This window comes from Simochromis diagramma, unplaced genomic scaffold, assembly GCF_900408965.1.
Source record: "Simochromis diagramma unplaced genomic scaffold, fSimDia1.1 OVJJ01000089.1, whole genome shotgun sequence".
Taxonomy (NCBI): domain Eukaryota; kingdom Metazoa; phylum Chordata; class Actinopteri; order Cichliformes; family Cichlidae; genus Simochromis; species Simochromis diagramma.
Genome location: NW_024387232.1, coordinates 5,228 through 30,775, shown reverse-complemented (window position 1 = coordinate 30,775; position 25,548 = coordinate 5,228). Strand labels below are relative to the sequence as shown.

General features: G+C 43.0%; 1 protein-coding gene and 2 long non-coding RNA genes across 3 annotated transcripts; 1 reads left to right on the top strand and 2 right to left on the bottom strand.

Annotated features, from left to right (window-relative positions):
• Window positions 1-1,033: 1,033 nt before the first annotated feature.
• Window positions 1,034-25,548, bottom strand: LOC120746881 (protein NLRC3-like). The gene is made up of 6 exons (XM_040052391.1): window positions 24,790-25,548; window positions 22,844-24,638; window positions 21,575-21,748; window positions 17,161-17,334; window positions 2,024-2,070; window positions 1,034-1,875 (listed from the first exon to the last, which is right to left on the bottom strand). Exons 1-6 carry the CDS (start codon window positions 25,073-25,075, stop codon window positions 1,343-1,345), a joined length of 3,009 nt encoding a protein of 1,002 aa, XP_039908325.1. The 5' UTR covers window positions 25,076-25,548; the 3' UTR covers window positions 1,034-1,342.
• Window positions 2,436-4,317, bottom strand: LOC120746882. Its single transcript, XR_005698958.1, has 2 exons — window positions 4,234-4,317; window positions 2,436-4,067 (listed from the first exon to the last, which is right to left on the bottom strand). It is a non-coding gene; the product is annotated as an uncharacterized LOC120746882 (long non-coding RNA).
• On the top strand, window positions 3,984-4,427 carry LOC120746884. Its single transcript, XR_005698960.1, has 2 exons — window positions 3,984-4,095; window positions 4,262-4,427. It is a non-coding gene; the product is annotated as an uncharacterized LOC120746884 (long non-coding RNA).

The following is a 25,548-nucleotide window of genomic DNA, read 5'->3' as shown; positions in this document are numbered from 1 at the left end:
CGACGCCGAGGATGCTGAAGCTGGACCAGGCGACGCCGAGGATGCTGAAGCTGGACCAGGCGACGCCAAGGATGCTGAAGCTGGACCAGGCGACGGCGTGAGTGGAGACACGGAGGCTGCAGCTGACGTGGATGAAGACACGGAGGCTGCAGCTGACGAGGATGAAGACACGGAGGCTGCAGCTGGCGGCGGCATGGATGAAACTGCTGCTGCAAGCGTGGATGAGGCTGCTGGTGGAGCAGCTGGTGGCTGGATGGGCTCATCGGGCCCCCCAGCTGACGAGGAAGGAGGGTGGACGGGCTCCTCGGGCCCCCCCCAGCTGACGAGGCAGAAGGCTGGACGGGCTCTCCGGGCAATAGGTCAAAGCCACGTCACCAGGCTCCTGATTGGTTGTCGCGGCACGATTGGACGCTGGAGTTCAGATTTTTCCAACTCGAGCGGTAGACGCGTAACGCGCGTATGCACAAAATGCAACACAAAAACTCACGCATGTGGTTTTTTTTGCGAGTCAAACGCTCCAAACGCGCTAGACTGACGCGTGTTTCAGGCGTTTTGGCGACGCAAATCTGCTTCCGAATTTTCGCAGGAGCCGCAATCGCGGGTCATCGAACTTTTCCATTGACTTTACATGTAAACCTGACGCTCTATTCGCGTCCATCGCGTTCGGTGTGAACACACCGTTACTGTTCTTTGACTTCTTAAATGCAGCTGAACTCCAGCTGGTATTTTCTTGGACTTTGCAGCTGTTTCTGGTCATCAGTTCATTCCTGCAAACCTCTGAAGCTGAACAACAATGATGCTGCATTGCTGGCTGATCCCAAAAGGTTGATTCTGTTCATCTGGACGTTTTCAGAAACGTTTGCTCACTGATCAGGTGACTTCTTCAGTCTCAGCTGACTGCAGCTTTACAACCTTACAAACAGCACATTTGCACAATGACTGAAAGCAGCAGCACCTGATATATATGATACTAATATAATACATATACATATATAATCCATACTAATGATGAAGGAACTGAGCTCACAGTCCATTGTTCATTCAGTGAACTACTCAGTTTATTTTGGGCCTCAGAAATGCTCACTCTGTTTGTACATCACTGTCAGCAATAGACTCATTCTGCTGTGTGGACAGGAACACATGTGACATCACTTCCTGTTTGGTTGTAACTGAAGAGGAAGAAGTTTACAAGGAATCATTTAGAAGAGTTTCAAACATCAACTAATTGAATCCATGAATCTGAAAACGTGTTTGTGAGTGAAAGAGACAGACATGTACAGACTGAACTATCTGTTCAACAGTCAGAGTGTTTCTGTAACAGGAGACACTCTTTACACTCCACTCAGCACAGGGACACTGAGGCACCAGGACCGACTGCAAACCCAGGATAAAGAGTTTGAGTGAATGTGGTGTTGAAGGTGTGGAGGTGGATCAGAGTGTCAGAGGAGACTTTGTAGAAGGACAGAGTGCCAGCAGGACAGTCGACATACACTGCTGCTCTGTTAGAGACAGAGGAGGAGGAGGAGGAGGAGATGGTTGTTTGTATCTTATTGTGACAGACATGAAGAGGACCATCATCAGAGAAGCTCAGACTCCAGGACTGATCATTCCATCCAAACACACAGTCATCACCGCCTCCTTTCCTTCTGATGCTTCTGTAACTCACTGATATATAAACGCTTCCTCTCCACTCGACCTCCCAGTAACAGCGACCAGTCAGACCATTTCTACACAGCAGCTGAGCCCAGTAATCAAATCTGTCTGGATGATCAGGATATGACTGAACCTCCTCCACACGTGTCACCTTCCTGTTGTTGTCAGACAGTTGGAGCTTTGTGTTCACTGTGTTTGTGTCGATTGTGAGTTGACAGGAATCTGATGGAGAGAACAAACACAATCCAGCTGCAGTTATTGATCCATCATCTGTTCATTGATTGACACTTTGATGATGACTCCTGACATGATGAAGATGGTTGAATGTGTGCTGCTTTGTTTTCATGAATCCCATTAAAAACACACTTACACTTCCTCAGACCTGGTCTCAACCATCGGACTCCAGCAGGCTCCACCCTGAAAGGAGGAGGGGGGTCAGAGCAGCACAGTCAGCATGCACACATGGACATTACATGGCTCTCACACACACACTGTTACACACTGAGCTCAAAGCTCGGCTCCACTATTTTATTCAAAGAAATCTACATTTATTTATCAGCACATTTAAAAACAGGTTGAGCCAAAGTGCTGCACAGAGTAGAGAGAAAATAGGAAACATACACAGTAATGACTATAAAGACTGGTCAGGATTGAAAGCTACAGAGTACAAATGTGTTTCCAACCGGCTTTTAAAAATGTCGAGTGTTGGTGACGACCTGATGTGAAGGGCGACTGTTCCAGAGTTTGGCTGCAGCCATCGATAAAGCTCACCTCTGTTTTTACGTCTAGTTCTGGTCAGAAGCTGCTTATCTGCAGACCTGAGGGCTCCACTTGGATTATTTTGTTAAAGAGAGATAAGATGGAGCCAATCCATTCAGAGATTTAAAGACAACCAGATCTGGAAGTGGATTCTACCACGTACTGGTAACCAGTGGAAGAAGCTGGAAAAAGCTGGTGATGGGTCGTCTAGCACAGACCCACCGCTGGAAGCAGACAATTGATGAGGGAGAGAACTGTGACAGCGCCGTTCCTTCACTTGACCTCAGTCGCTCTCGTCTGCTCCCTCGTAACACTGCTCTTTATTGAGCTTACATGAATATGCACAAGTTCATTAACACATGACGTCTTACACAGGTATGGACAAGAGTACCAGTCTGTGCATAGTGTAGGTGTGTGTGTGTGTGTTCCAGATGTGACCCTGTGACCCCAAAGCTGGTGCTAAGAGTCCAGCGGTCCCCCTAACAAAGGGCTCTTATACTTAACCAGACACAGAGTAGGTGTCCTCCTACACCAGGGGTGTCAAACTCGCGGCCCACGGGCCAATTGCAGCCCACAGGACGATAGTTTTTGGCCCCCACCTTAATATGAAAATGTAATGTTAGTTTGATAATGTATGACACTTTACAGTGTTGTGTGCGGAGCTGAATTAACCCACCAATCAGGGTGGGATATGGATCTCAGGGGACACCAGCCGGGCTTGATGCAAGCAGGGAAACATTTCTCAATGAGTCAAAGTTCCAGCAGCGTTGCCCTGGAGTGTTTCTTTCTTTTCTGTGCCTGGCTGGCTTCCTCCTTTCTATTGGGCAAACGCTGACATTCGCCCCAGCGCGCTGCGTTCACAACACTTCAAAAAAAGTTGTTTTTTTAAGTTGCTGCCCAGCGGGACATTATATGTATATAGATTTATACACACGTCAGTGGGATTTAAAGTTATTTTTTCACAGAGAGAGAGATCTCATATTAACTCTCAAAGTGATGCGTAGGCAGCGGATAAAAGAAAAGTAATGAACTCAATGCAGCCCAATTTAGTCTGCAGTCACATAGCGACAACTGTTCATCGGCAACAACAGTCCCCGGTAACCCGGACTAATTATAGGGTCGCACCGTAATTTGTGGCTCGATGTTTTTTATTTGCATCACTCCGTTTGCATTGCAGCAAACATGAACATTACATATATTTCAATATAATGTAAAAGCAGTCAAAACAACTAACATCAGAAACAGGTGATGTTATTTGTTATATGTCACGGTGTCATTTCCGCTTCTTTCTCCTGTAACAACAGCCCGGCGCCGTGAGCAGTCGCCTTTTTGTTATCCAATAATGCTAACACTGTTTTCTCTTACTTATTAAAAATTATAGTAGCTAATACTAATACTCTTTTCCGTTGGGTAACAACGAAGTGAGGAGTTAATGCTAAGTAGGCTGCTTTTAGCGGCTTATTCTAATTAGGGGTGAATAATTATTAGCAGTTAATGCTAATACAGTTTTCTCTTTCATTATAACAATATGAGCAGTTAATGCTAATTTGATGTAAATTAGCATTATATTAGTGAGGAGTTAATGCTAAGTAGGCTGCCATTAGCAGCTAAAGGTAATTTGAGGTGAATAAGCACTAGTAGCTAATGCTAATACCCTTTTCTCTTGTGTTATAATGATGTGACGTTAATGCTAAATAAGCTGCCATGAGTGACACTTTTTCCTTGCATTATAATGATGTTAAGGGTTTATGCTAAGTAGGCTCCCATTAGCAGTTAAAGCTAATTTGAGGTGAATAAGCATTAGTAGCTAACGCTAATAACCTTTTCTCTTGTGTAATAATGATGTGAGACGTTAATATTGTTCTCAAACAACAGAATGAGAATGAAATATTGATTCTAACAGGGCCCATAAACAGCATTAGCTTAGCAGCATTAGCTTATCAGAGTTTCCATCATGGTCACACAAATCCTTAGCAGAGCAAAGTGGCCTACTTAGCAATAGCTGCTCAAGTTGTTGAAAGCAAGGGAAAACAGTATTAGCATTAGCTGCTAAATGTGCACTTGAGAACAAATTATTGTGAATTCAGCCGTGAATGTAGAGTTTGTCATTATTTAAGCTTCCATTTCCAAATGTTAGCTGCTCCTGTCTGCCTCTTTGTCACATACACAGACTGAAATGATTCACAGCCTTGTTTCATCCTTCTGTCAGTGTCACTGAGACTGTGGACATACAGCATGGGAAACATACACATGGCTGACAATTTATTAGGTACACAGTGCCCACTATCTCAGGTACACCTGTGACCTAATAAAGTCTAAAGTTACAAAATGTTGTCTCTGTCCAAATATTTATGGACCTAACAGTAGGTCTACTTTTAATGAAACTCTCAACATGACTTATCAGTTATCATCAATGTTCCTGCAAACAGACTCCTTGGAGACCCCCTACATAAATATCCATGTACTATCCAGCTAGACTAGCAGCTAATGCTAATACAGTTTTATTAGAGTATTGTGGCCTAGAGTATTTAAAAGTAGAATGGGAGGGAGAGCCTTCATCTTTCAGGCCCCTCTTCTGTGGAACCAGCTTCCAGTTTGGATTCGGGAGACAGACACTATCTCTACTTTTAAGATTAGGCTTCAAACTTTCCTTTTTGCTAAAGCATATAGTTAGGGCTGGACCAGGTGACCCTGAATCCTCCCTTAGTTATGCTGCAAAAGACATAGTCTGCCGGGGGATTCCCATGATGCATTGAGTTTTTCCTTTCCAGTCACCTTTCTCACTCACTATGTATTAAGAGACCTCTCTGCATTGAATCATATCTGTTATTAACCTCTGTCTCTCTTCCACAGCATGTCTTTATCCTGTCTTCCTTCTCTCACCCCAACCGGTCGCAGCAGATGGCCGCCCCTCCCTGAGCCTGGTTCTGCCGGAGGATTCTTCCTGTTAAAAGGGAGTTTTTCCTTCCCACTGTTGCCAAAGTGCTTGCTCATAGGGGGTCATATGATTGTTGGGTTTTTCTCTGTATCTATGAAGCGCCTTGAGGCGACTTATGTTGTGATTTGGCGCTATATAAATAAAATTGAATTGAATTGAAAAGACTAGTGTGTCTGTCCCTGAAAATATTCCTGCATGTGTGATTGTTGATGTGTCATCTGCAGGAAACAAACAGGAAGTGAGTGAAGGACACAGGAAATGTTTCCAGCTCTTCCTCCTCTATCAGACATTCTCTCCATACCTGAGAGTGTCCAGTCTCCAGCCTGGATCCTTCAGTCCAGCTGACAGCAGCTTCATTCCTGAGAGACCTGGATGATTGTAGCTCAGGTCCAGCTCTCTCAGATGGGAGGGGTTGGAGCTCAGAGCTGAGGCCAGAGAAGTACAGCCTTCCTCTGTGATCAGACAGCCTGACAGACTGCAGACACACAAAACAACAATCTGTCAACAATCGTTTTCTCTTTGTCACAATAACATCTATCCATTTACATCCATTCAATGTAACTTTTAACTGCCATAAATGTAAATTATGTCAGTTTGTTTAATTTATTGTGTTCATGTATGTTTATTTCCTTTATTTATTGTTGTTCCTTTTGGGGTAGGAATTAAGGTTCATTCTGTGTTGCGCACAGGCCCCTTTAAGTAACGTAAAGGGGAAGTCAAAAGCATGTGCAAAGAAGCTAAGTTAATAAGTTAACTAAGTCAGAAGAAGGAATAAATAAGCAGTTTAAAGTAAAAGAAAGCTGCGAAGAAGAAGAAATTGGGAATTATTTTCGTTAAGTTGTTGTTCCTGAAGCGGACTCATTCCCTCACGGTTACGTGCAGGAGCAAGGTATGTCAACTGTTTGTTTATCGCGTATTTGTTAACTTGGGTTTAAATGTTTATTTGTAATATTTATGTTTGTTCATTCTGTACTTTTATGTAATAACAGTTTGACGGTGGATTTTATGGTGTTTCTGAGGAGAAGTGTGACGGAAGAATAAATCCATCTGTGAATGAAGAACTGTGGTGTCAAGTATTAACTGGACGGAGTGATAGTAACTTTATTTAAAAGTGACAATTCCCAAAAGACAACAACAGTCATCTGAAGCTGTTTAACAGTGTAAGGTAACAGCCTCCAATATTAGAGAGAAAGCCCCAACTGTAAGAGCCAATTAAAGGTTAATTTTATTGGTACTGGTAAAATAATTAGTGGAGAAATATACATGTTTGATCTTAAGAATATAATTCTAGTTGATTTCAAAATACTGTTTGTTAAAGGTATAGAATATAGAAGTGCGACATTCTAATGCGTTTTTTAGTATTTTGGGCTTCCGGCACACTGTAATTACGTAGTTGGGGAGTCGGATAAGCTGGAAGCAACACAGTTTTTGACCGAGTCTTGCCATGTAAATTAAAAGTTTCAATAAACATCTTTTTTGCAAGAAAAGTACCTGGACTTGCTCACGTTTCAAATGCATGTTGCCGGACTGACTCCTAAAGGTGGTACAGAAGAGTGAAATAGAGACGGAGTGCCGCCACTACAGAAGTCAAAAAACTCGCTTCACCGACATGTGAGGGATCGGCTGCACGGCGCTCGGATGGAAGGGCGCAGCCTAGCGGAATGTAAGATAAAAGGCGCTGCTTAAGGATGCTGGCACAGAACCGGATAATTATTTGGATTATTCTTTAGAAGAAGGTAAAAAACTCTCTTATTACTTCGTGCTGTAAGAGGAAAAGGACGTCTTTCGGAGGCTCGTTAAGTTTGGTGGAAAACAAAAGTGAAACTTAACTGCGTGCCGTCGTCAACCCCGCTCTCTTTTTTCTCTCTCTGCCTGTGGGACTGCATGTTGTAAAACAGGATTTGATGCAGTCAATGTGGAGTTTTTGGCATGTTATGAAGCTGGTTTACACTATGTCTATTAAAGATTCTAAGCAGAAGACAAATAGTGCATGCAACTTGAGCCAATAAACCCCTGCAACTTGTAAGATGGCAGATGAAAGAGAGGTGGGAAGAACATGTAAGTTAACAGAGAAGGCTTTGGAAGAAAAATTACAAAGATGTATTGCCTTAAGAAGACAAACATTAGGAACAATCACAGGCAAAATAAAGGAGATAAAGATAATGATGAGTGATGCTCAGAACCTTCAAAATGTGAAAGAAAGAATGGAAAGTGACTTTGCATTGGCTCTGAATGAGTTTCACAGTCACAATAACCAGGTTATGAGCGTTTTGTCTGAAGAAGAAAAAATATTTGACCAGGACAATTGGTTTAAGCCCAAAATGGCATCAATAAGAGAGTTTATGAAAACAATAAAGAAATGGATAGCAGAGGATCATAAGCATACGATTCCAAATGAAGCTGAGCAGCAGGAGCACGTTACAGATGACTTGGAGGAAGCTGTTAACCCAGATGACAGCGCATCACAGGTTGCAGCTCATTCTTGTATTTTGCTCGTTTGTGTTGTTGTGTTTTGCACATCTCTGTTGCTTGTGGGGCTCGCACACAAGAATTTCACTCGCATGTGCTGTGCCAGTGTGCCTGCACATGTGATGTGACAATAAAAGTGATTTGATTTGATTTGATTTGATTTGATTTGAAAGGATGCAGTTCATAGCTCACGTGGGTCTCAGGTCAGCCGAGCATCTACAACATCTAGAGTTTCCTCCATTCGTGCTAAACAGGAGGCAGAATACGCAGCCTTGCTGGAACGAGCCGCAGCATTGAAGAAAAAGCAAGAACTTGAGTTGGAGTTGGCCAGGATTAGGCAACATCTTGAGCTTGAAACAGCAAGAGTCAAAGCGGAAAAAGAAGAGTTAGAGTTGGAGACTGCATTAGCAGAAAGTCAAGCAAAATTAAAGGTGATCAAAGAATATGAAAGATCTGAAGATGGTCTGAGCAGTTATGTGTCAATACAAAGATTGCAAGGTCGAGCAATTAAAAAGGAAAGAGTTGGCATAATGCTCCCACAACAAGCTGATGTGAGTAGTCACGCTAATTCACAAGTGCAAAACTCACAGGTACCACAACTGTCTCATCCAGTCTCCACTCATGGGCTTAATGCTCACGTTAACAGAAGTGATGATCTATTGTCAGTCATGCAGAAACAGAATTTAATCACTGAGTTACTTGTGAAACAGCAGCAGCTGGCTCAGTTGCCATCAAAGGACATTCCTGTTTTTAAAGGTGATGCACTACAGTATAAGGCCTTCATAAGAGCCTTCGAACATGCAGTAGAGCAAAAGACTGATAAGCTGTATTTTTTGGATCAGTTCACTGCTGGCGAACCACAGGAGCTAATTCGCAGTTGTGTACACATGACTCCTAACAAAGGTTACCGTGAGGCCAGACGGTTGCTACATAAGCACTATGGAGATGAGCTAAGGATTGCAAGCGCATTCATTGAGAAAGCACTCAAATGGCCGCAAGTGAAAAATGACGATGCAAAGGCATTAAATGCTTATGTAGGTCCTCCATGGTGTAGCTGACTGGATGTCGCAACACCATGGAGGATGTTGAATTTTTGGAAGAGATGGATAATCCAACCAATCTACGCACAGTGATATCCAAGCTGCCCTACAAAACCAGAGAACGTTGGTGTGTAGAAGCATTTGAACTCCAAGAAAAGAGGGGCAAAAGAGCAAGATTTGCAGATTTGGTGAACTTTATAGACCACCAGGCTAATATAGCAATGGATCCACTCTTTGATAATATTCCAGACAACCGTGCAGCGACAAGTGGAAAGACTGACCAAAGGGAAAAATATCCAGCAAAGAAGGAGTTTCGAGGAAGCAGTTTTGCCACCAACATTTCCGCCGAGAACAAAAGACTACAAGAAACAAATGTTAAAACCGAAAATTCAATCAAGACAGTGAGTGCCTTTGAGAAGCCATGTTTGTATTGTCAGCAGCCTCACACTCTTGCTTCTTGTGGCAAGATTAAGAATCAACCACACAAAGAACGTGTGGATTTCTTGAAGTCAAAGGGACTCTGTTTTGGATGTTTGGTTTATGGGCATCTCAGCAAGTTCTGCAAGCGCAGAATGGAATGTAAAGAGTGTTCACTAAAGCACCCAGACATTCTGCACATGGGGAAAAAAGAAAGTTCTGTGGAAACGGAAAGGAAGGATGTTACTGATGGTAATGAGGCACCTTGTGCTCAAGTTCCTGTCAGTCAAGAGACTTGTGGGCTTACAGGGGCCGGAGAAGAGGAGTGTGTGCTCTCTATAGTACCAGTCAAGATCAAATCTAAAATGAGTGATAAATATATAGAGACATATGCCTTTTTGGACCCGGGAAGCACGGCAACATTCTGCACAGAAGATCTACAAAGGAAACTGAATGTTAAAGGAAAGCCTACACGGATACTTCTAAGTACTATGAGTCAAGAAAAACCAGGAGAACAGAAACTCATGAATAGTTTTGTTATATCAGACCTGGAAGTGTGTGGGTTGGAAGATTCCAAGTTCGTTGACTTACCCAAGGTATTCACTCACACTAGTATACCTGTAAGTAGTGGAAACATACCCAAGCAGTCATACATCCAGAAGTGGCCTTATCTACATGAAGTGAGGCTACCAGAGATAGAGGCTAATGTAGACCTGCTTATAGGAGCCAACTGTGCTAAAGCAATGGAGCCATGGCGTGTCATTAATGGACAAAATGGAGGTCCTTATGCAGTGAAGACCACCATTGGTTGGGTTGCGAATGGACCCATAAGAAAAGAACTAAATGACTCAGAAAACAAAGAACCACATTTCTCAGTAAGCCGAATCTCCTTAGTGGAAGTTGAGAAGCTACTGGTCCAACAGTATAACATCGACTTTTCAGAACGTAATTATGACGACAAAGAGGAAATGTCACAAGAAGAAAAACAGTTTCTACGAGCAGTAGAAAAGACAACGACCTTCGAAAATGGACACTATAACATTGGATTGCCACTTAAGAATGAGAATCTTCAAATGCCAAACAACCATTGTGTTGCGGAGCAGCGGATAGCATGTTTGTTCAGGAAGTTTAAGAAAAATCCTCAGTTTTTTGAAGATTATAAGCGCTTCATGGAAAACATCATCACCAAGGGCTATGCAGTTCCAGTGCCAGACCACCAGTTAAGCCATGACGACAACAGAGTGTTCTATATACCACACCACAGGGTGTATCACCCGAAGAAGAGAAAGTTGCGAGTTGTGTTCGACTGTACGGCTTCATACCAGGATATGTCTCTAAACAAGGAGTTACTGCAGGGACCGGATCTGACTAACACACTGGTGGGTGTTCTTTTAAGATTCCGTGAAGAGCCAGTAGCGCTGATGGCAGACATTGAATCAGTGTTTTACCAAGTCAATGTACCAGAAAGGGATGCGGATCTTCTTCGTTTTCTCTGGTGGCCAGATGGCAAGCTGGATGAGCCCATGAAGGAATATACCGTATTTTCACGACCATAAGGCGCACTTAAAAGTCTTAGATTTTCTTCAAAAAGTGCGGCGCGCCCTATAGCGCGGTGCGCCCTATGTGTTGTAAGGAGGACGTAGTAGAGAACACCATGAGAACGTTAAAGGGTGAAGTGTGGGCGTTGATCGTATATACCGGGACAATCGCACATACCTGTATAAAAGAACAGGTATGTGCATTATGCAGGACATCGTTGTTTTAACAACCCTGAAAATGGCAAAGAGACACGCTTACGAAGCACAGTTTAAACTGAAGGCCATCAGCTACGCGGAGGAACATGGAAATCGAGCAGCGGCGAGAGAATTTAAGATTAACGAATCGATGGTTCGCAAATGGAGGAAGCTGGAAAACAAGCTCCGGCAGGTCAAGAAAACGCAGCTGAGTTTCCGCGGACATAAGGCGAGGTGGCTCGAGTTGGAGGAAAGACTCGAGCGGTGGATCATCGAGCAAAGAGCGAGCGGGAGAAGCGTTTCGACGGTCACCATTCGGCTAAAAGCAGTTTCACTAGCTGAAGAGATGAACATTGAACATTTCCAAGGAGGTCCGTCTTGGTGCTTTCGTTTTATGAAACGGTGCCATTTTTCCATCCGGACCAGGACTACGGTAGCGCAGCAACTTCCAGCGGATTATAAGGAAAAGCTGGCCATCTTCCGCTCCTACTGCAGCAAACACATCGGCGACAAAAACATCCAGCCCAGCCACATCACAAACATGGACGAGGTCCCGCTCACTTTTGACATCCCAGTGAGTCACACTGTGGAGAAGAAGGGGACCAGCACGGTAGCAATACGCACAACGGGGTATGAAAAGTCTTCTTTACTGTTGTGCTTGGCTGCCATGCTAATGGACAGAAACTGCCGCCTATGGTGATTTTTAAGCGAAAGACTTTGCCTAAAGAGAAGTTTCCAGCAGAAATCATCATTAAGGCAAATGAAAAGGGCTGGATGGATGAGGAAATGATGAAAGAGTGGCTGAGGGAGGTGTATGTAAGGAGACCAGGTGGTTTTTTCCACGCATCACCATCGCTGTTGATCTGTGACTCTATGCGTGCCCATCTCACAGCCGATGTGAAAAAACTTGTGAAGCAAATGAACTGTGAGCTTGCTGTCATTCCGGGAGGCCTGACAAAGGAACTCCAACCGCTGGACATCGGTGTGAACCGCCCGTTCAAAGTAAGGCTGCGAGCGGCCTGGGAGCGATGGATGACCGGTGGAGACCACAGTTTCACTAAGAGTGGAAGGCAGCGCCGGGCGAGTTACGCCACAATTTGCCAATGGATTGTAGATGCTTGGGCTAACATGTCTGCTGGCACTGTTGTTCGAGCTTTCGCAAAAGCCGGCATCGTTTCCGAGGAGCCGCACGGCACGGAAAGTGACTCTGACGGTGAAGACAGTGAACCTGGCATGTTTGATGGAGATTTAGCGCAGCTGTTCAATTCAGACACAGAGGATGAGGACTTCGATGGGTTTGATTGATGATAAAAATGTGAGTACCAAACTTTGTTTTGCCCCTGCTTTATTTTTAAATACGCACACTTGTATGCTTGTGTGTTGTTGATGATGACGATTACCGGCAATAGAAATGTGAGTAAGGTACCGAATTCAGGTTTGCTCCCGCTTTATTTTTAAATACGCATACGGTACTTGTATGCGCCCTATGGTCCAGTGCGCCTTATGTGTGTGTTAAATACAGTAAGGGCACACATAACTGAGACTGCGCCTTTTAGCACAGTGCGCCTTATGGTCGTGAAAATACGGTAGGATGATGGTGCACCTCTTTGGAGCTACTTCCTCACCAAGTGTCGCCTCATATGCGCTAAGAAGAACGGCAGAAGATTACAAGGAAGAAGCATCTCCAGAAGCTGTTCAGACAGTCCTGTGTAACTTCTACGTAGATGACTGTCTGAAAAGTGTAGCTACAGAAGAGGCTGCAGTGAAATTAGTCAGTGATCTTCATGCTCTGTGTACCAGTGGAGGGTTTACATTAACAAAATGGACAAGTAACAGTAGAAAAGTGTTGATGTCAATTCCTGAAGAACACAGAGCCAACAAGGTGAAAGATCTGGATCTTAGGCATGACACTTTGCCAGTTGAGAGAACTCTAGGTGTACAGTGGAACACAGAAACAGATACCTTCACTTAAACTATAAGGTTGCAAGACAAGCCAATGACCAGAAGAGGCATTTTGTGAGTCATTAATTCAATTTATGACCCTCTTGGCTTTCTAGCACCAGTCATCTTGCCTGCAAAACTTTTGTTGAAAGATCTCTGTAAAGAGCAGCAAGGTTGGGACAAGGAGATCAATGAAAAGCATGCAAAATTTGGAAAAAATGGAAAGAAGACGTACTCCTCTCCAACTTACATGTGAGTAGATGCCTAAAGCCTATAGGTTTCGGATGCACTGTTGTTGCGCAGTTGCACCATTTTTCCGATGCTTCAGATTACGCATATGGAACTGTCTCTTACCTGTTGATGGAAAATAGACAAGGCAAGAGACATTGTGCCTTTCTCATTGGGAAATCAAGAGTTTCTCCGCTCAAGCAAGTCACAATTCCTAGGCTTGAGCTGACTGCAGCAGTGATTTCAGAGAGGATGGACAGATAACTGCGACAAGAACTTCAAGTTCCTCTGCAACAATCAGTCTTCTGGACAGACAGCACAACTGTGCTTAGATACATTGATAGCAAATAGAGTTTCACTGATTCGAGAAGTAACCAAGCCATCGCAATGGAAGTATGTGACATGGGCAGAAAATCCTGCAGATCAAGCAAGCAGAGGCTTAAAGGCAAAAGATCTGTTGGAAGGAGGTTCATGGATTCACGGGCCGAACTATCTTCTAGACGAAAACGAATGGCCAGAACAGCCAGTGAGAAAGAAGGAAAACCTTCAAAATGATCCAGAAGTCAAGACTTCAGCAATGGTTAATATACTGAAAGTTGAGGAAGGCATGGAACCAATGAAACGTGTAATTGACTGCTATTCAGACTGGAATAAACTGAAAAGAGCAGTAGCCTGGATAATGAAGCTAAGAAAGAAAACAGTACTCAAGAATAGTCCAGAAAAATGAAAATGATCCTGAAAAGCAAAAGTTAAAGTTGCAAGTGCACATGAGGACATTTAAATCTGCAATGGGAAAGAAAGCGCTTGCTTTGGAGGATGTTGAGGCTGCCGAATCAGTAATTGTTCGTTTCAGCCAGAAACAACATCATGGAGAGGAGATGAAAATCCTACAGAAGGGAGGACAGCTTAGTTATAGCAGCCAGCTGTTCAAATGAGACCCAGTTCTTCGAGATGGGATGCTGAGAGTTGGCGGCAGACTCAATAAATCAGGCTTGCCATAAAATACTAAACAACCACCAATTCTTTCTAAACACAGCAAAATTTCTGAAATCATTTTGAGAGACATCCATCAACGAACTGGTCACTGCGGTTGCAATTATGTGCTGGCGCAATTGCGATGCAGATATTGGATTCCTCAAGCCAATTCGGCAATTAGAAAGATAATCAACAAATATCAAACTTGCCGTAGGATTTCTGGAAGGGTTGGTGAGCAGAAGATGGCAGACTTACCTGAAGACCATCTTCTACCAGACAAACCTCCGTTTACAAACACTGGTGTCGACTACTTTGGCCCATTTGATGTCAAGCGGGGCCGGGGTACTGTCAAAAGATATGGTGTGATGTTTACCTGCCTCACTCTCAGAGCTGTACATATTGAAGTTGCAGACAGTCTTGACACAGACTCCTGTATCAATGTGATTCGCCGTTTCATCTGCAGAAGAGGTCAAGTTACCATCATGAGGTCAGATAATGGCACAAACTTTGTGGCAGCGGAAAAGGAGTTGAGGGAAGCCATTCAAAGACTGGATAACGACAAAATAGAAAGAGTCCTACAACCAAAAGGTATAAAGCGGATTTTTAACAGCCCGGCTGCTTCACATCAAGGTGCAGTTTGGGAGAGACAAATTCGAACAGTGTGTCGAATTCTCAGCGCTCTCTTGAAGGAACAAGTGCCAAATGAAGATTGTCTTCATATGATAATGTGTGAGATTGAAAGCATCATTAATGGCAGACCTCTCACAAGCGTCTCAGATGACATAAATGACGTTGAAGCTTTAACGTCGAGCCATCTGTTGCTGCTTAAGTCACAGCCTCTCATGCCTCCAGGTGTCTTCAACAAAAATTATGCATACACCAGAAGAAGATGGAGACAGGTTCAATATCTAGCAAATTTGTTTCGGACCAGATGGACTTGTGAATATCTTCCACTTCTACAAGAGCGCCACAAGTGGCTGAAACCGAGAAGAAACTTCATGTTTGGAGATCTTGTGCTGCTGGTGGACAGTTCTTCTCCACGCAACTCCTGGCTCATGGGGAGAGTGGTTGAGACGTTGCCAGACTCAAGTGGAACAGTCCGAAGATTGAAAGTAAAAACTAAAAGCAACATCCTGGAAAGACCCGTTAACAAGTTGTGTCTTCTGGAGGAGGCTTCATCCGAGCGATGAAGAGAAAGAATGTTTGTTCATGGACATTACAATTAGGTTGGCTCTTAAAGATTAATGTGTAAGTTAGTAATTGTTTAGTTCTCCCACCTAACCAATTAGGGGCCGGATGATGTAAGAGCCAATTAAATGTTAATTTTATTGGTACTGGTAAAATAATTAGAGGAGAAATATAAATGTTTGATGTTAAGAATATAATTTCTAGCAGTTTCCGGTAATGGCGACCGCTACTAAGTTTTAAAATTACTGTTATTAATCTTCCTGGGTCATAAAATAAACTTTTAACATATTTTCAGGTGAAAATGTGGGTGGGTAAACTTCAAATATCTGCTCGGTTTATCAAGATATCGCATATTTGCAAAAGTGCTTCGGCGTTTTCGGAGACGTCTGTTACCCACCAACTTGATAGCTAGTCGAGAGCTCGAGGGTCACTGAAGCCGCAGAGAACGGCACATCTCCCGGCACATCATTTTCAGATCACCGCGGACTTTCGCTACTCAGGTTAAAAGTAATATTAGTAACATATGACTGAATCTATATCTCACTTAAAGCTTTCTGTAAATGAAAGAATCAGTGAAAACGAGGCACTTCAGTTGATTTTAAACACAAACTCTGAACATAACCTGATCCAGACCAGGTTATTGGTTCAGCATCAGTAACCATGGTGATGTAGCCAGGTAAACACCGAGCTAGGACAGAGACAGACAAACATTTATGCTCACAATCACACATCTCCAGTTAACCTTGCATGCATGTTTTTGGACTGTGGGAGGAAGCAGAGTACCTGAAGACAACCCACACAGGCCACACTATCATCCCTATTTACAGAATTACAATCTAATTAGATGATAAAGTAATAAATTATTTGGTATTTTAATAAAAATACATTTTAGCAATAGTTTATAAGTCAACAATTATAGTTTAAAAAAAAGTGACAAATCAAACAGTCAATAAAATCTTCTACAGCTGAAACTAATGTAGACAATGTCGGGGTAAAAACCAGAGATGATAACTACCAAAATAAAACAGGAAGTGAATAACATTCAAGCTCACTTTAAGCTCAACAGTCAAATTCAGTTTTGTATTAATCTATTGTTTTGAATTTTTGTTTACATTTTATGTTTAAGTGAGGCAATGAGTCATATCACTATGACCAAATATGGTTGATCTGATATCCTCGTGTTGGTGTTGTTCCCAGACCATCATGAAAATGTTGTTCCAGGATCAACATTGCAAGTGACCAATCAGAATGTTATGACGTCATACTTTTATGAACCCTTTAATAAACAGTAAGTAGAATTGCAGCATTGCAACATTGGAATTTCATAAATGCACGAATGGCTTGGCGCGCAAAAGAATAACGTCACAACAATGTGATTGGTCACTTGCAATGTTGAACCTGGAACAACATTTTCATGATGGTCTGGGAACAACACCAACACGAGGATATCAGATCATCCGACCAAATATATATTTCATCTTTTTAGTCAGAAATAATCAATTGATCATATTTTTATTACTAAATGTTTCTGAAAATCAAATTCTGATATCTGAACAAACAGCTCTGTAAAAACCTTCAGAATACAGGAATCGAACTAGAAGGTTTGGTGGATGAAGCACTGCTAAAATCAAGATTTTGGACTCAGAGGAGCAGATGGGACATTTCATTGCAAATGAAAGACAGAAAGTGAACAAATATCACTAAAAACCCCAGACACTAATTTTTACATTAAGACTTTTTAAAAAAATCAATTTACTGTTTATGCAGTAATAGAAATCAGGTTTAACATGATCATCAGTGGAAAATGTTAAATCCTGACCTGACAGTTTCCATTTTACAGTGTGGACTCTTCACTCCAGCAGACAGAAGCTTCACTCCTGAATCCTGCAGGTCAGAGTTACTCAGGTCCAGCTGTCTCAGACTAGAGGACTGGGAGCTGAGAGCTGAGGACAGAGCTTCATAGCCTCTCTCTGAGAGCTTACAGTGACTCAGTCTGAAAAATGACAGATAAACATTAAACAAACACTGTTGTTAAGTTGCAATGAGGGTGCACTAAAGAGATGTGAGTGAAGTTGGCCCCCCCACCTTCTTCAAATCCAACAAAAGTGGTATCAAACGTTTGTGTTACGTTTGTGGTGGTTTGTGCTGCTAAAATTTCAGTTTGTGCTACTGTCATTTTAAAGATATTAATAAAAATGTCTAGAGGTCATCAGAGGTCAACCAGCCCCCCCGCATTAATTAAATCAAACAAAATGGGTGTCAATCAACTGTGCTACGTTTGTGCTGGTTTGTGCTGCTAAAATTGTCGTTTGTGCTGCTTCTGTTTTAAAGATATTAATGAAAAGGTAAAGGTCAAAAGGTCAACCAGCCCCCCCACATTACCCAAATCAAACAAAATTGATGTCAAACGTTTGTGCTACGTTTGTGCTGGTTTGTGGTGCAAAAATGTTTGTTTGTGCTGCTAACATTTTCAAATTTTTAATAAAATAACGTCTTGATTAAGCAACGTCTTGATTAAGCAACGTCTTGCTTAATCATCCAGGTAAGTAAATCCCAAAAGGTTGATTCTGTTCATCTGGACATTTTCAGTTGGAGAAACGTTTCGTCACTCATCCAAGTGACTTCTTCAGTCTCAGCTGACTGCACGTTTCCCCAACCTTATAAACAGTACATTTGCATAGTGAAGGAAACTAGCACCACTGAATGAACAATGTGCTGGGGGGTTAGTTCCATGATTGTTAGTATGCAAATTCTTATGACCATTGATCAATGACAACTAATCAAAGCCTACTGATTAATGGCCATGAGTACCATTCACAGAAAGTGGGGAATGGCTACAATCACAGCATTGTAGGATGGCGAAAGATGTACCCTTGGGCCTCCCTTCTCGATTCAGAGATGGTCAGCATCCTGACAGCCCGATGGACGAAGCTGTCTCTCAGTCTGTGGGTTCTGGCCCGGAGGCTCTTCAGTATCCTTCCTGATGGCAGCAAACTGAAGACGCTGCTGAAGGGATGAGTGGAGTCACCTGTAATGGAGAGGACCTTCCAGATGAGGCAGATGCAGCTGCTTTCACTACCCGTTGTCATTTTTTCCTGCAGAACCCAGTGCAGGAGTCATACTTGTGCTTCTCAATTTGCAGAGGAAGTAGAGTCGCTGTTGGTCTTCTCCACATTCAGGGACAGGTTGTTGTTGCTGTACCACTCCTAACTCCTAACTTCACCCATGTAGTAGATCTCGTCATGGGTCAGCAGAGTAAAGAGAAGGGGGCTCAACACACATCCTTGGGGAGCCCCCGTATTCAGTGTTCTTGGGCTGGAGGTGTTGCTGTCAACCCGTACTGTCTGCTGTCTTCCTGTCAAGAAATCTAGCAGCCAGTTATACAGCAAGGTGCTGATCCCCAGCAGATCCAGTTTGTGAATGAGTTGCTGGGGAATGATGATGCTGAAGGCTGAACTGAAGTCTATGAACAGCACTCTGACATATGAGTCTCTAGTGTTGAGATGTGTGAGGGCTGAGTGAGGGGCAGTTGAAATTCCATCATCACTTGAGCGTTTTGACGAAAGCGATAATTTGATTTGATGCATGAATAACCATTCAAAGCACCTCATAATGATGGAGGTGAGTTTGACAGGACGGTGGTCCTTAAAGCAGGAGGTAGATGACTTCTTGGGTACAGTAATGATGGTGGAGGCTTTGAGGCATGTGGGAACGATGGTACTGATTTTGGAAAGGGATCTCCACACACTGTCTGGGGATTGTGTCACCACGGTCTGCAGAGTGGGCTTGTATTCTGTGATGGTTTGTATTCCTTGCCACTGCCTCAAGTATCTCTGCTGTCGCTGAAGCTTTGCTATAGCTGATGCCACGTGACAGGTTTGCCCTTGCTGTTCTTTGGCTCACCTAATTCCCGGCTCTGAAGGCTTGCATTTTTCAACCTTAGGAGCATTTAAACCTGACCTGTGAGCCATGGTTTCTGATTGGCCCGGACAGTGATAGGCCTGGTGTGATGACCTGCAGGATCGGCAAGGTGCTGATCAGAATCTCTCCACTCCTAGCCCTCCTTCTCTTCTCTTTTTCCCTCTCTCTCCCCCTCTCTCCTTCTCTGCCCTGTTTTGCAGGGGTGGAACTCATGGCGGCTTCACGCCCTCGGTCCACGCCTTCCTGGATTGGGAACACCTGGGCCTCATCAGACCAGCTGGTATATTAGAAGGAGGAGATCAGCTGTTCAACGCTGGATTGTTGTGAAGGCTCTAGTCAGTACACGTCTAGCTCAAGTTTCCTGTGCCGCCGTCTCAGAGACTTAACGAGTGTTTCTTTGTTCCTAGATTCCCCGTGTTTCCCCATGTGGAGTGTGGAAGGAGTGACTGGTCACTAGCACAGAAGAGAGAGGTTGAATTGAGCGCGTGTATGATTTCCCTGTTTTCCCTGGAGCCCTGCGCCTCATGTCTTGTGTATAGCACTAACCCCGCACTGTCTGTACATACACTTGGTGAAGATCTGTAAATAAACTGTCTCTGTTTAAACACTACTCATGAGTCCTGCGAGTGGATCCTCTAAGCAACCCGTGACACCTGGTCTCTGTGACATCATCGATGCATTTTGGGATGTAGGCAGTAACAGTTTCTGTGTGTAGCAGCCTGTGGTGGAAAAGCAGTCTTGCAGTGCCTCTGAGGACCCTTCTGGCCACACCTGTACCTGCTTACGAACTGGTTTGGTGACTTTGACCAGGGGCCTGTGGGAACCCATGGCACACCTAGGTTTCTGCCTGTACAGACCCTTATGCAAAATAGGTGGAATTAAGACACAGTTCCAAAAGCAAACACAACTGATCAGTGCTGAGAGTGGTCCTGTTGCTGAGGTTGGGGTGATCCTGTAATCTCTTATGAACGACCTCCAACGCTTCTATGACTGGGATGCAAGTGAAGACAGTCACTCATCCAAGTGACTTCTTCAGTCTCAGCTGACTACAGGTTTCCCCAACCTTATAAACACATGTGAGTGAAATTGGCCCCCCTACCTTCTTCAAATCGAACAAAATTGATGTCAAACATTTGTCCTGCAAATTATTTTGTTTGTGCAAGTTATGTTTCCCTAATTTTATAAACAGTACATGTACAGTGAGAGAGAGATGTTACATCGAAACGTTTCTCCAACTGAAAATGTCCAGATAAACAGAATCAACCTTTTGGGATTTACTTACCTGGATGATTAAGCACACATCAAGACGTTATTTTATTAAAAATTTTAAAATGTTAGCAGCACAAACAAACATTTTTGCAGCACAAACCAGCAAAAACGTTTGACATCAATTTTGTTTGATTCCATTAATATGGGGGGGCTGGTTGACCTCTGTTGACCTCTAGAAATTTTTGTTAATATCTTTAAAATAATAGCGGCACAAACAAAAATTTTTGCAGCACAAACCAGCACAAACGTTTGACATCAATTTTGTTTGATTTGGGTAATGTGGGGGGGCTGGTTGCCCTTTTGACCTTTACCTTTTCATTAATATCTTTAAAACAGAAGCAGCACAAACGACAATTTTAGCAGCACAAACCAGCACAAACATAGCACAGTTGATTGACACCCATTTTGTTTGATTCCATTAATGTGGGGGGGCTGGTTGACCTTTGATGACCTCTAGACATTTCTATTAATATCTTTAAAATGATAGCAGCACAAACGACAATTTTAGCAGCACAAACCAGCACAAATGTAGCACAGTTGATTGACACCCATTTTGTTTGATTTAATTAATGTGGGGGGGCTGGTTGACCTTTGATGACCTCTAGAAATTTTTATTAATATCTTTAAAATGATAGCAGCACAAACGAAAATTTTTGCAGCACAAACCAGCACAAACGTAGCACAAACGTTTGATACCACTTTTGTTGGATTTGAAGAAGGTGGGGGGACCAACTTCACTCACATACTAAAGAGTTATTAGATTTAGCAATTAATCCTGTTTTTTTACTGAGAGTCAACAAATGGATGACGCTGACATTTGTTAACTGACAATGGTCAATCAATTCTGGTATTCTATTGCAAATGCCAATTGGGCTCCATGTGCCGGGCAACACCAAAGTAGCTGACATATTGATCAATAACTCTCTGCTCATTAAATTATCATAAAACTATTGCAGAAGTTTAACTGACTTTTTCCCAATTTAGTGGATTCTTATTGGTTAATTCTGTCAATTGATGAAAAGCACAACATAACTTGATCTCACCTCAGAGTATTCAGTTTGCAGTGTGGACTTCTCAGTCCTGCAGAAAGAAACTTCACTGCTGGATCCTGCAGGTTGTTGTTACTTAAGTCCAGCTCTCTCAGTGTAGAAGACTGGGAGCTGAGAGCTGAGGACAGAGCTCCACAGCCTCTGTCTGAGAGATCAGGGACACTCAGCCTAAAAAACAAAATAAAAAGACAATTTGAAAAACTGTAATTTGATAACAAACTGTTATCAAATGACAAGTTAAATGAACTCTCTGACCAGTTACAGAGACTCAGTCTGGGGGAACAGAAAATATTTTAAAAGTCCACGTAGTAAAGAGATTCGAAATGTGGCAGATGATTATAACTTTAGACTAAAAAGGTCCCTCTCGCTCATATATTTATTAAAACAAGAATAAACGCTTATCTTGATTTGCTTAGAATTTTTATTGACTTCTTATGCTAATTCATAAAGAATATGACTTCATCTGACCTGAGAGACTGAAAAACAATCAAGCATGCATGACTGAATCTGCCAGCAGCTGCAAATCCTTGGAGCTGTACTGGTGATGCTGATTGTAACATATAGAAGTGAACTCCTCTTCAGCTGAGCAATAAGACCAGAGGAGGAATGAGGGAGTTGATCACCTATGGCTCCATCACAGTCTTTGAACGTCTTCAGTCAGTACAGAATGATGCTGCGAGGCTTTTAACCAGCACATGAAACAGGCTGGACATTACTCCAGTTTAATCCCTTCACACTGGTAACCAGTTCATTTTAGGCTTTATTTAAAGTTTTAGTCCTTACTTTTAGTCCCAGTCTATATTTCTGACTTTCTACAATCCTACAGCTCTTCTCACATCTGAGATCTTCCAGTCAAAGGCTGTTACTGGTCCCACTAACTCATTTATTCAGACTCTAGTATTCAGAGTGGCCTTTAACTAGTTTTAGGCTGTATGATGTTCGGTGTTTGCTGTTTAATGTTTTTATCTTCTGTGTTTTTATTGCCTGTTTCTATTGTAAAGCATTTTGTGGTTTTTCACCTGTGAAAGCTGCTGTATGAATAAATTTTACTTACAGGATGATTCTGGATATGACTTTGATTAAAGCTGAAGTCCATATATGTCTAAGACACTCTGACATTTACTGCTGCTATCAAACATTAACTATAATATACTGTATTTAGTGCTGATGATCATTCAAATAAATATGTTTAACTTTTTAAGGGTCCATCACACACTACACTGTTTATGTTATAAATAAAGCAATGATCACATATTTACTTACAGAGCTCTGTTGGAGGCTTTGACCACTGGCAGCAGCCTCAGAAGAGCCTTCTCTGAAGCAGAGTATTTCTGTAGATCAAACACATCCAGATCTTCTGATGACAGTAAGATGAAGACCAGAGCTGACCACTGAGCAGGAGACAGATTGCCATCGGAGACAAGTCCTAATGTTATGTATTGTTGGATCTCCTCAACTAGAGAACGATCATTCAGTTCATTCAGACAGTGGAACAGATTGATGCTTTTCTCTGCAGACATATTCTCACTGAGCTTCTCCTTGATGTACTGAACTGTTTCCTGATTGGTCTGTGAGCTACTTCCTGTCTGTGTCAGCAGACCTCGTAGGAGAGTCTGATTGGTCTGCAGTGAAAGACCCAGGAGGAAGCGGAGGAACAAGTCCAGGTGTCCATTTGGACTCTGCAAGGCCTTGTTCACAGCACTCTGGTGGAGAGATTGAAGTTTTAGTTTGTTAAATAATTTAGATTTCTTGGAGGTTGTTTGTTGTTCCAGCAGATTGAGTCCAGAGTTGATGAAGGTCAGATGGACATGAAGAGCAGCCAGAAACTCCTGAACACTCAGATGGATGAAGCAGAACACCTTGTCCTGGTACAGTCCTCTCTCCTCTTTAAAGATCTGTGTGAACACTCCTGAGTACACTGAGGCTGCTCTGATATCGATGCCACACTCTGTCAAGTCTGATTCATAGAAGATCAGGTTTCCTTTCTGCAGCTGATCAAAAGCCAGTTTTCCCAGAGACTCCATCATCTTCCTGCTCTCTGGACTCCAGTGTGGATCTGTCTCAGCTCCTCCATCATACTTGACCGTCCTCACTTTGGCCTGAACCACCAGGAAGTAGATGTACATCTCAGTCAGGGTCTTGGGCAGCTGTCCTCCCTCTCTGGTTTCCAGCACATCCTCCAGAACTGTAGCAGTGATCCAGCAGAAGACTGGGATGTGGCACATGATGTGGAGGCTTCGTGATGTCTTGATGTGGGAGATGATCCTGCTGGCCTGCTCCTCATCTCTGAATCTCTTCCTGAAGTACTCCTCCTTCTGTGGGTCAGTGAACCCTCTGACCTCTGTCACCATGCCAACACAGTCAGGAGGGATCTGATTGGCTGCTGCAGGTCGTGTTGTTATCCAGAGGCGAGCAGAGGGAAGCAGTTTCCCCCTGATGAGGTTTATCAGCAGCACATCCACTGAGGTGGACTTTCTAGGGTCAGTTAGGATTGTAGTCTTGTGGAAGTCCAGAGGAAGTCGATACTCATCCAGACCATCAAGGATGAACACAACCTGGAAGTCTTCAAAGCTGCAGATTCCTGCTTCTTTGGTTTCAGTAAAGAAGTGATGAACAAGTCCCACCAAGCTGAACTTTTCCTCTTTCAGCACATTCAGCTCTCTGAAAGTGAATGGAAATATGAACTGGATGTCCTGGTTGGCTTTGTCTTCAGTCCAGTCCAGGCTGTATTTCTGTGTTAAGACTGTTTTCCCAATGCCAGCCACTCCCTTTGTCAGCAGTGTTCTGATTGGTTCATCTCTTCCAGGTGAGTCTTTAAAGATGTCTTCTTGTCTGATGGTTGTTTCTGGTCTGTCTGGTTTCCTGGATGCTGTTTCAATCTGTCTGACCTCATGTTCATCATTGACCTCTGCAGTCCCTCCCTCTGTGATGTAGAGCTCTGTGTAGATCTGATTCAGGAGGGTTGGGTTTCCTGCTTTAGCAATGCCCTCAAACACACACTGGAACTTCTTCTTCAGGGTGGATTTAAGGTTACGATGACAAACAGCAGCTGGAAGTTCTGAATAATAATAATAAAAATACAACTTTAACAATCATATTTTACAAAATGCTGATGACAATTTCTGACCCACTGAGAAATGACTGAACACACTGGTGTCACAAGTGTCTCATTTATCCAGCAGCTTAAATCTTTAGATAAATCCTCTTACTGCTCTGCAGACGGTCAGCCAGCTCCTCCTGCTTCATTCTCCTCAGGAAGTCCACTGTGATCTTCACAAATGCCTCTCTGCTGTTTCTCCTCTGCTCATCATCCTCCCTCTGAAACTCCAAGCACTGGGGCTTATTTGGATTCAGAGCCTTCTGGATCTTCTTCAGCTCGTTCTTCACAAAAGTGATGATGTTGTCCTCCAGCAGCTGGAACAGAATATTTATGAATGACCCACCACTCTGAACTTTAGTCCACACAACATCCACTTCTTTACGATCAAGGGGCATATCATCCACGAACTCTTCACCAATTATAGGTTTGACTTTACCTGATTAACTGAGACTTTGTCCACAACTCCATAATCCCAAAACGTTGATTCTGTTCATATGAATGCAGCGATTTCAGTGGGAGAAACATTTCACTGGTGTTCAGAGCTGAACTACCAACAGGTTGAGAATCAAAGCCAGAAACTTGGAGATGTTTCAGGTGACTGAGTTGATTGTACAGACAACTGGTCTTAAAGGTTCAATCTGTTTATGCATACAGATCAGTATTTAAGGTTTGACTCTCATCATCCACTGGGGCACAAACTGGGCGTCATCAGGACGCTACAAAACACCATCCCCACAGACACAGCAGCCAGCGAAGCAGAAGAACTTCACATCAAGAAGGTCCTGAGGATATGTGAACGCTGGTTTGAGGGCGGAGTCAAGGAGGCCATTTATGTGAAAAGGGAAAAACCATCTCTGAATGGAGGAGG